Here is a 12,234-nt window from a genome sequence, read left to right as displayed (position 1 = left end):
TTCCATCCTCTCTCTACTCTTCCCCGCTCAAGGTTCCAGGTTCATTTCTATAGGCCGAAGATGAAACTCATGCAAACTTCTATGACAGCTCATAATAACGTCTAGGAATACTACAAAATGATGATGATAATGAATAAGCTAAGATCAACATATTTGCTGAGAATTGTCTATAGTTCCTGTGTGCAAGCAGACATTGCAAGACCATGAGCCAGTTTTTTCCTCTTCTATCAAAACAATGGAAGGCACACCTATTTGCAAAGCAAAAAAACACATCCCGAGTAGAAAGCTACAGTGATTCTGTCCAGAATGCATGAGATATGACCCTGATTGACAGGGATGACATCACCCATGACTGTCAGACATGCTGCTGAAAAGGTAAAGACATGAAACAAGACAGAGGAACTTCAGGGGAGTTGCCATCTTCATCATTATGAAACAACTATGAGTGTAGACTGATTATCTGACCTCCCCAGTCCCACCCATATGATAGACAAGAGGCAGTTTGGCCAACTACCAGTAAGTTCTATTGTATTGCTTGCAAGAATAATAAATAGCAGAGCCTTACTTTTTTTTTTTTTTACATATTTTCTCCCTAACAATCCCTAGTGAAAGCAATATTTCTAAATTTCTGTATAATCATATGCTATAATCTGATTACAGTTGTAATTTTTAGTAATTGTAGTCCTTATAATAAAATAGCCTATTTCATTGACATTGTGGTCTCCAAGATATATTTAATTTCATTTGCAAGCCTGATTGCATATTTTGGCATTGTTACCACCCTTTTAGCTAATTTCTCTCACAAACATTGGAACCAATTATTTATGGAGAATGAGGAAAGATAATATTGTTTACAGAAAGCAATGTTTATTAGTATTAAATAGCATTTAGAACAGTATACTTTTGTACAGTAACAGTTTGCTGTTTTATACAAAAACCATGACCTTAGGCATAGCTCAATAGCTAGTGTCCTAGCCAAGTGAAGGTCTGCAATCTCAAAGAAAAACAGGATTAGCATAAAAAACTTGAATTTTTAACTTGTTGCCCAATTGTAACAAGGAAAAGCTTTCAATTTGTACATATGTTGTGCTTAAATTAGCATCTGTAATAATATCCTAATTGGTAACCAGAAAAATTAGGCTTTGACATTCATTTGTTATTTTCCATCATTCCAGATTTTATTCTCTACTGTCCTGTTTCTTGCTTTGTCTAATCACCTAATAAGTTTTTCCTCTTTGACTCTATTCCCCCTCCCTTATCTCAGAGGCTTGTTGTTCTCTCTTTGCCAATATTTTTTCACCAGCTTGTGTCTATCTAATATTAAATAAATAATGCATACATTTGATTTGTATATTTTAAACTTAAAAATAAATATTTCTTACCTAGTAATGTATAATAAATAATACAATTATAATAATAAATATACCCAAAAGTCTAGAAAAACTATATTCATAAATCAAATTAAAAAATATGTATCAAATAATCATATTTGACTGAGAGAACAAAATAACAAAGTTGCCGCAAAATAAGAAAATAAATTTGAGTTAACAGTTTCTAATGAGTCCAATGGAATCTTCAGAAGATAATAAATGACTACCCAGTACAGATTCAGATTGAATAGTTCTCTGCTTGTCCTTCAAGAAAGAAATCACTTGATCTGGATAGTAAAAAATAGAATTGTTCCCTGAATAGTGAAACAGGATAATAACACTTAAAAATAACCCACAGATTGACAATATCTTGTCTTAACTGCCAACATCAGGGAACATACAAAACTTAAGCCATAGAAAGAAACGTCCCTTCCTAGGAAAAACAGCTGGAAAATAGCACACAGAAGACTCAAAGTGGCAGAATCTGAAACTTGCTTTGGTGCAATATCAAGAAGATGAAGCTTTAAAAAAATCCGCTTTGGAATAAAATTTGCTTTAAGGGTTATAGATCTTTCCCCTACATTCATCAAAATGCTATAACTTTTGCATGTGATAAGGAAAAGGGGTGTGACTATGATAATTTTAGAATTATCACATTGCACAGGTAGTTTATTATAACATGTGTTTGAGAGAGAGCCTGTAGGGTGTATACATGTTAGGCCTGTATTTTCTAAGGTCGCAACCTTAGGGAATCCAGCGATAACGGAGGACTGGCCTGCGAAAGCCGGCAGCGATCACACCACTGCGGTGATTTCGCTGCCGGCTTTTGCACCCAATAGCGCCATCGTAAAAGGTGGTGCTATTGTGCGTGCTACTGGCAGCAATAAGGGTTCTTACCCTTTCTCAGCCAGTGATGTTTCCGCCACATCTGCCTCAGTGCCACCCTGACTCCTCCTCTTCCAGTGCAGACTCTGCCCCAATTTAGCTATCGCATGCGATCTCTTTAGAAAATAACCCCCTTAGTCAACTATTTATATCACTCTAGGAGGGCCAACTAGTAATGCGAGGTGAGGTTTTGATGGTCTATGGTTTTGGGGCCAGTTTTACATGCAGAGTGAGATGTACTAACAGCACAGTAGATCTCGGTGAAGATTTGACATGATTTGGAGAGAGGAAAGTCAGAGAAAGATGAGATTACGTCAATGTTCTCTCGCCCTAGCTTGATAGTACCCTGGTAGAGAGTCCATCAAGCTAGGGCGAGACAACATTGTAGAAATCTCATCTTTGTGTGACTTTCCTCACTCCAAATCACGTCAAATCTTCACCAAGGTATACTGTGCTGTTCGTACGTCTCACTCTACATGTAAAACTGGCCTCAAAACCCTAGACCACCACCAAAACCTTACCTCGTGTTACTAGCTGGCCCTCCTATGGCAGTATAAATAGTTAACTACTGTGTGTGACATCCCAGAGGCTCACTCTCTCTCTCACCTCACTCTCTTGCTCTCTCACCCAAAAATGCCTGAAATGGAATTTGAAACATTAATCGTGAATTGCATTTCAGGCATATCACACAGCTTAACACCAGTAAAAAAGGTGTAGTTATTTCTGGCGTTAAAAGAGTGCAATAGTACCCCTCATTTCATTGATCCTACCCAAACCCCTCCCCAATCCTGCCTCTTTTAATACATTTGAAAAATTTGCATTCACGCCATGTCTTGTGATAAATATCACATGCATTATGGCATTATCACAGGTGTTAATGCCATAACAGATTTTGATGAATAACCCTGTTTATTAGAAGTAAATATAGAAAAGACTGTAAAGACTATTCTATCAAAAAAGATAACCTAAAAGGACATATCTAGAACAGTGAAAAATATATCAACCTCGTGCTTAAAAATTTTTTTGTCTACTGATGGACACTGCTAGAGCTGCGATATATTAATGGCATAGGTGTATTCTTAGAGTCGCTTACACAAACTGGTTGTCAATATTTTTCACCATACAGCAATTGGATCTTCCAGCATTTTTCTTCACATCTAGTAAACTTGCTCTTCCATTGCCTATATGAAGAGGATTCCAATTGGGGCTTCACATATTTTGAAACTATTTTGTTCTCTATTAGCTTCTCCCAACCACCTCAACACCTACGATCCGCTGATAAAAACTACCTCTAAGTTCCCACCGTAAAAGCTGCTAGATTGGATTTAACTTGCAATCATGCCTTTTCTTTTGCAGGCCCTAGGCTCTGGCATTCTTTACCCAATTCAATACATCAATATACCACCAAACTGAATTCAAAAAAGCTATCAAAACATATCTATTCTCTTTAGAATTTCCAGCTCCACTATCATAATTTCCTTTCCTTTAAGACAGCTTTAAGCATATTTTTATGCGCTATTATAATCTTTGTCGTATTATGCCTTTGTTTCTTTTATTTGTTTTATTATTTCTTTAAATTGATAATGTATGTTTTTATTCTGTAAACCACCTAGATCTAACACTGTCTGTATAGACAGTATACAAAAACTTTTAAATACATTCTTACATAAACATGTTGTAGAGGTATTATTGTACATATTTTAATGATATCTAATTGTATTGCCTGCATTTTTTATACTAATTACACTTTTTGTATTAGACTGTTTATGATTAGCTTTTTGGAGATTATATTAAAAGACAAAGTGTTAGTTTTCTAGATAAATAATTATTTGTCCAAAATTACAATTTTTTAAGCAAAAGGTTGATATGTTTTTCACTGTTCTAGGTAAGTCCTTTTAGGTTATCCTGTTTATTAGAAACCAATCTTTTTCACTTTTTCTTTCAGGAAAATAATAAATATGACTGATTGGTGCAAGAGTTTCTTTAGACATTTGTAACACTTCCACTAAATATTTTTTGAAAGCCTACACTGGTGCACTTTTTCATTTTCAGGAAAATCGGTTATTCTGAAAATTGTGTTTTTCATTATATTTTCAAAAATTTCAGATTTTCTTTAACTTAGAGGAATTTTCTTGAAAATTAAGTACCTTATTCTCTAAATCATCCAATTAGTTACAATTATCAATTCTTCTTTCTTCCTGATCCACCAACCATAGTTCCAACAAGGAAATATCATGCTGCCTCTTTTCATACTTGCCAGTATTTGTAACTTCCACTCATACCTTAATCATCCATAAAAACTCAAAACTTATGAGCTACAGTCGAAATAGTAACTGCTGCTCTGTCTAGGAAACCAGCTGTAAGTCAAAGAATTTGATGATCAAGAAACAATTGTATTAATGCTAATAGAATGATAGAAAGAGATTTAAATGTGAACTAAAAACATGGCTATTCAAAAATGCATACAACCTAACTTAAAACATCAGAATGTAGATATCCACAGTAACAAGTATGACAAAAGATAATATTTGATCCATGAGAAACAAATTGATGAGAGATTAAAAGAATCTCAATACAAGCAGAGAATATGTGAAATTATTTTATTTTATTTCTGTACTTCACATCTTATATCTTTATCTTTAATAAATATCAGGCCAATACAGAACGGTGCGCTCGGCCAAGCGCACCATTAGCCCCTGTCTGGACACACATTTTTTATGCACTAATATTACCCCTTATACAGTAAGGGGTAATAGCGCGAGGAAAATGCGTGTCCAAACCCCCAAAAACTAATAGCACCCACAACATGCAAATGCATGTTGATGAGCCTATTATTTATTCCCGCACCATACAGAAAGTAAAATGTGCAGCCAAGCAGCACATTTTACTCTCAGAAATTAATGCCTGCCCAAAGGCAGGCGTTAATTTCAGAGGCCCCACAAATAAAAAATAAAAACAAATCATTAAAAAAATAAAAAACCAGCCCGCAGCTCATGGGTTGGAAGATGGACACTCAATTTTGCCGGTGTCCATTTTCCAAACCCGTGGCTGTCAGCGGGTTCAACAACCGACGCCAGTAAAATTAAGCGTCGGCTGTCAAACCTACTGACAGCCGCCGCTTCTGCCAATAAGGAGGCGCTAGGGATGTGCTAGTGTCCTTAGCACCTCCTTATTACCACAGGCCCTCATTTGAATACAAAATCACATGCCCAGGAGAGTGGCCTGAGAACGCGGCAGGAGAGCGGGCGCTCACCTCGGAGCACCGGCTCTCCCACACATTTTACTGTGTCGGTAATGTATTTGAACAATTCATTTGATAGATGTTAACACCTGTTTATGAATACCTCCTATGTAACCTGTTATTATTTGCTGATTTATACCTATGAATGTAATTATTGTAAACCGTTATGATCCTTACATGGAAAGACGGTATATAAAATGTCTAAATAAATTAAGTGGCCTGGCCATCCCTGTATCCTCTTCCAACTTCTGTGCCGAATCCCCTAACACAGAATCAGATGAGGTCTCAGCTGCAGGCTTTTCTGAAGCAGTAAACAAAACTTGCCAAGAAAGCTCCAAAGAAGGCAAACCTCCCAGCAAACTTCACAGGCTGTGGGCTCCTGCATGCAGCTATGGTTTATTAGAGGCTGAGCTGCACTGCGGCGGTTACAAATCTCAACACTGAAGCTCTGACAAACTTATCCATAGATTCAACGCGAAGATTCTCAGAAGGGTAAGCTTTAGATCTGGCCTTATGCCTCAATAGATTCAGCTTTAGAAATAAGTCAGGGCAATGAGGAAAATTAGGAGTGGAAGAACTTCTCTTTGAGCATCCTCCATCGACAGTGTTATCCCGCTTCCCCATAATGCAAACGTTTTAATCTGAAAAGCAACACAAAATGCTACTCTTTGCTATTGAATAAAGCTGCAGACCTTCTGATTCCCATTGCAGTTGGAGTTTATCTTTCTTGGAGACAGAAATGGAGGAAGCATATGATGGCTATTGATGTATTATAAAAGCAGCAGTACTAACCTGTACCTACTTTATTTTCCATGAAATATCATCCTGCCCATTTCTTGGCATTCTTTGAGTCTAGCTCTCCTTCCTTTTTTTAAGTTCAAAGGAATTACATTAGGTTTTACAATTTGTTTGGTTTTTTTTTTTTTTTGCTTTGGGGAGGGGTTTTTGTTTTTTTTTTAACCTTTTTTGGCCTAGGGGCATCAAGGGTATGCAGTCTGAATTATGAGCACAAGCCCTGACTTTTTGCATTTCCTCGCCTGAGCTTAGGCTTTAGCTATCTGTGCTATATTAATAGATCACGTGCTTGCTAGTTATCTTGGTAGACTGTGGTATCTTCTATTGGTATATTAACACTGGGCAGAAAAACTGAGAAGTCAAATTTTGCAATAAATACTTGTACAAAAATGAGCTTGGCTATATTATAAATCAATATTAAATATACATTGTAAGTATTTCACTTGTTTGGAGAATTCATATAAAGTTCTTATGGAAACAGTTTTTGAAATATATTTTTTATTTCTAAATTAGCACCCTATACTGGAAAGAAAATGTTTATTTTGGTATGTTGTGAATTCACATAAATTATATCCCTAATTTTACATAGGGAGGAGGGGAACAGGGTAAATTAACAAACCTTTTTCACTTGTATATATTCTTTAATCCATTACGATTTAATCATATCTTATACTGGATCAATTAAAGGATAATCCAGACATGTTGTAGTACACATCTGAAAAAGGTATGTATGTGAACTCTAAAACTTGCGTACTACCGTGAATTCACAACACCATGGCTCAGCATGCATAGACATTCAGGTTTATGTATAAAAAATGCCTTTATCTGTATTAACTGATTGAGCACCTCAACACAAAGACAGAAGATCCAGAGAAAGAACCAATAAGGCTTCCCAAACTTGTCCTGGCACCCCCACAACCAGTTGGGTTTTCAGGATATCCACAATGAATATGCATGAGAGAAATTTGCATGCCTCGGAAACTCAGTATATGCAAATTTATCTCCTGCATATTCATTGTGGATATCCTGAAAAGCCAACTGGCTGTGGGGTCCAGAGGCCATGGTTTGCGAAGCCCTGGATTTACAAAGTACTTTAAATATGCCAGTGTTTCGCAACCCTCTCCTTGAGGTACATTGGAGAACCAGTGTATGCAAATCCATCTTATGCATATTCAGTGTGGCAATATTGAAAATCCAGCTGGATAGGAGGCACTGATATAAGCGACCTTTGTCTGGGTTCACTAAAGTGTACTATTTGATAAAATGAAGAATTTTTCAGCAGTGGGAGGTTTGGGGGTGTTAGTTTGTAGTGAAAATGATAGGAGAGTACTTCCCGCAGAGGGACTGGAAAAGTGGGGTGGTATATATGGCGCTTCCACGAGGCACTGGGAGGAACTTTAAGAAATCTGAGTTGAAAGTGAGACACTTTGCTGGGAGCTCAGGGAAGGTAGCCCCAGTGTGGTGCCCAACCTTGGGTTTTATTGATCTGCCAGGAAAAGTGTTTATCTCTTGCCAGGGTGGCAGACCAACTGGAAAGGATTAGGACCCCTTACCCACAGGGACACCTAGGGAAGTCTAGAGCCAGTGAATGTTGGAATAAAGAGGAGGTTTCCTGTCTGTCAATGGGGGCTGAGGAATGTCAATCAGGCTGGGAAGAGGCTAGAAGGGTGAGGAAAAACACTCTCGACAGTACTATGTGCTTCGAGGCAATTTAAACACATACCTACATGGCCTACTAGAAAATCCAACCTTGCATATGAGGCCTGTATCCCAAGGCCAATGAAACTATCTACATATACACATGCCCATAACTACAAAATCTTTGGATTATTCTTATGTTAGTCCACCAGAAAGATTCATAACCTGCGAATAGCCTAGGACCAGTATAGTTATTATAACTCTGCACTGCACACATGTTAGTACAAGTTTAGGAGGCAAGCACCCAAGCCATACCACAATTTCCTTAGCCAACAGTGTTAGGATTGGTCAGGCCATAAGAAATTAAATAGACACCAGAAAAAACCTTAGGGCCTGATTTTAAAAGCATTTACACGCTTAAAAGTATGTTTTACATGTGTAAATGCACTTTACCTGCGTAAGTGGGCTTTTGAAAATCACTACAATATATTCCATTGAATTATCCATAGGCTAATTCACATCTAAGTGTGTTTTACGCACATAAATAGCCTTTTTAAACTGCTATGATAGTTTGTTACATTTACAAGTGTAACTGCTTTTACAATTACCTCCTTAATTGGCATGTTTCTTCTAACTGCTGACTAATTAATCAAAAGAACAGCAGTACTGTTAGTTTAGTTGTGGTTCTTTTTAGAAATATATTCAATCTTTAAAACATCAAATCTCCAATTTGCAAATTATTAGATCTTATTCAGATCTAATACTGGGCCCTAGAGCCAAAAGATAAGGGGGCAAGAAAATGACTAGGGGGAAATCAGTTCAAGATGCAATATGTTTAGTTTGCAAAACTGTAACTGCTGTTTGTTCATAAAAAACATAAATTTCTGCTCGTAGCAGCAACACAGAAACGGCAAATATCTGTTCCTTTATGTCTGCCATTATTTCTGACCTTTGAATTTCATGCATATCATCTACTAGGGAAAATTTCATGAATCTTCCCAGCAGTTCTAGGTGAAATAAAACATTTACGATGAATACATATCAGACTGAAATCTATCTAGTTTATGTTCAACTGCAAATTGCATACCCCTTGTCCCTGCCAGCCATAAAAAGTGGCACTCAGGTATTGTTTGTACATCTCTAACCACTACTCTTTCAACAGCAGTCAGGGAGAGATGGAAAGGCCAGTCATATCCCCCCTACCTCCACCATCAACTCAGTCTGCCAGAAAATGGAGGGAGTGCATGCAAATCTCTCTCATGCTTATGCATTGTAGCTCTCGGGGACCAGAGTTGGCCACCTCTGATCTATTGCCTCAGTTACAAACTTAGGGGGTCATTTTTCAAAATGTGGTAAGGTGTTTTCGCATGCGATAAGCCCTTAACGCATGCGAAAACGTGTTTACCGCATGCGATCGCACCATATCGTATGGTGTGATGCAAATCCTAAAAATAGGAGGAGTTAGCCTGTCTGTGAAGAGCTATTGCACAGCCATAACACAGATTTTAACTACACCTCTTTCAAATGCGTTAGGCTGTGCGATAGTGGTGAGGTTTCATTGCCATTTGTGATGAGAGAGAGAGAGAGAGAGAGACTGGCCATAATATCATGGCCCATAGGCAGGTATTTGTATCCCTATGGTAGGCCCACCTAGTAACTCGAGGTGGGGATTAGGTAAGTGTGTAGGGGGTTAGGGGCCACTTTGACATGCTACGTGACATCTACGAACAGAACAGTGGTCTCATGGAAAGATTTGCTGGCCTTCGGAAACTCACTCCAAGATGAGATTTGGGCAATGTTCTCTCAATCTAGCTTGATGGACTCTCTACTTGGGTAACATCAAGCTAGGTTGAGAGAACATTGCCCAAATCTCATCTTGGAGTGAGTTTCCTCACTTATTGAATAAAGGGTAAAGCTAGCGCGTCCAATCCAATAATATGCCAGAGCGCACTGTACTGTATCGGCCTGTTAGCTAGATATAGTTTAAAATTGGCTAAGTTAGCCGCATAATTAAACCTCTCTCCGAAATGCCCACAGGACACCATTTTTTCATCCAGCTAAATTATAGCAGGGTAATGACTTATCTGGCCATAATTTAGCCAGATGTGGCTGGCTATTCCAAAATTGTGTTGTAGACGAAAAACCTGTGAGTTATCCATCTAAATGGCTTTTGACCTCCTTATATTTAAAAATGATATCTGGACATTTGTAGGAAAACCATACCTCCAGACCATCCACTTGAATGACTGTGTAAAGTTAGTTGTCTAAGATACTTGGATGTACAATTGGGCTATTTGAAAATCTGTCAGATGTCTCACTTATGACAGTAGCTAAGTAGAGATTTTACACATCTCACTTCTGTGCCACATTTTGAAAATGTAGCCCATGATGTATTAAAATGCAAAACCAGAAGAACCCAAAATTTAATTGCCACATGAAAGTGCTTGTAGTCCTGTCCTATAATGCAAGGAAGACATTATGTTGCTTTACTGTTCAAAGCCAGGTCAGAGTTCATACTGTTCCGAAAATAGAAATGCAGCCAAAGATTTGCTAAGCAGGAGTTGCAAGTTCCAGCATGTAAACTTAATATTAACCTCTACAGGCATCCTATTTTTAACAAATAGCTTGATGGGTAGACAAAACGATGTATATGAGGAACCAGGAGAGAAATTAAGCAGGTATAAATGTGTGCTCATGCCACACTACAGAAAACAATCTTGAATCTTCCATTCTTTTGAATCTGAAAATGAAAGGTTTACCTAAAACATGTGATCATAAAACATAAACTCTCCTATTCCTGGCTTTCTCTAAACACTTATTTGTCTTGTCTATCTTGACTGGATTATAAACTCCAGGGACTGCTTTTCTGTTATGTGTATCTGTAAAGTGCTGTGTACACATCGTTGCACTATATAAATGTTCGATAGCAGTCATTTATATAACCCTACTCAAAACAACAGATTTCCTCAGACATTTTATTCTGCTATTACCTACTGCTGAGTTACCAACCAATAGTATTTGCAGCACAACTGATAGGCTGTGCGCGCTGTGGCATGAGCCAGGAACTTCAGAAGAAAGTGTGACTCTTTCCTTGACATTCAAGCCCATCCGGTCACCATTTGTTAATATCTCTGGTTCCAAACTGCCTAGCAGAAAAACTGTGAATTAAAATCTAGTTTAAGCAGCCCTGGAGAAAGTGGGCAGACTTCAGCTGGAAAGGTAGACATTTCTGTAAACTTGCAAACAAAAGATCTGGAAAGAAAAACAAACAAAAACAAGAACTTGTTTACCTTTCAGCAGAGCCAGTGGAAAAAAGCCAAGAGTTAGGAGCATCCTGAGAGTCATCTTAATGGTAGACTGGGAATCTTGCCCCCCACCCCTCCAAAGATGAGCAAAGATGTAAACCGTAGCCCAAATGGTAGAAGTGGAATTGTCTCATTCATGCGGTCCAACACTCAGACCTCCTCGTCTCCCTCACTTTAATTAGTCCTGTTCTGCCCTTTCCTCTCTTCTTTCACACTCGTTCACCCTCTCTCTGTTTCTGAGGCACATTAACGGCAGAAGCACAGCTGGCAGGGCTCAGGATTGTAACTGTGCACACAGGAAATAGATTAACTTGATGATTTAAGCTTTTTTGTCCTGGTTAAGTGTTTCACAACGTTTCATCTTCTTGTTACCTCCTGTACGCAGGGTTTTATTCCACTGGAGATGTTTTTTTGTTTGGGTTTTTTTAAACCACACAAACCTGCCATAAGAAGTGAATTTTAAAAAAATGTTCCTTTTTTTCTTACAAATATGGTGTGATTATATTTGGTTTTCATGTATATTTAATTGCAGTTTTTTATAGTGAGAATGCAAAATATTCTGAAGCACATGACTTGCAAGAGGTTGTGTTCCACTTTGACTTCCAAAAGTATATGACTACTTTCAAATTCACATTTATAACATTTCTGGACTTCCATAAGTTTAAAGTTAAATGAAAATCATTTCTTGGCTTTATGTCTTAGCTTTTTCTTTCATTCAGCAGCCATTTGCTAGTGACTGCTTTTTAAGCTTTTGACCCACTATGCCAAACAAGAGAGAAAGAGAGACAGAGGGATTGCTAAGGGAGAGGACAGAGAGAGAAGAAAATGGGTACTGGGGTATCACTTGTACTTTATATACCTTACCATATCTCATGCCTCCAAGTTATGTCATCAACTGCCACTAGAATCTAGAGGAGATCCGGTGGGCAAGCCCTCTTCCTAAAAAGAAAATGTACTTTTATTGAGTTAAAGTTCAAATCACATTGTTTAAACACCAGAG

At 37.8% G+C, this 12,234-nt stretch overlaps 1 protein-coding gene across 1 annotated transcript in view; it reads right to left on the bottom strand.

Annotated features, from left to right (window-relative positions):
• The window catches only part of CD28 (CD28 molecule), an 85,788-nt gene extending 74,381 nt beyond the window's left edge, over positions 1-11,407 (bottom strand). The window contains exon 1 of the mRNA XM_029606315.1: positions 11,220-11,407. Coding sequence (XP_029462175.1) covers positions 11,220-11,274 — 55 coding nt within the window. The 5' untranslated portion in view covers positions 11,275-11,407. The remainder of the gene's footprint in view (positions 1-11,219) is intronic.
• Positions 11,408-12,234: the final 827 nt, after the last annotated feature.

The sequence above is a fragment of the Rhinatrema bivittatum genome, chromosome 6 (genome assembly GCF_901001135.1).
Source record: "Rhinatrema bivittatum chromosome 6, aRhiBiv1.1, whole genome shotgun sequence".
NCBI classification, from domain to species: Eukaryota; Metazoa; Chordata; class Amphibia; order Gymnophiona; family Rhinatrematidae; genus Rhinatrema; species Rhinatrema bivittatum.
The sequence above is the reverse complement of the archived record's forward strand: the minus strand, read 5'-3'. Positions and strand labels throughout refer to the sequence as shown.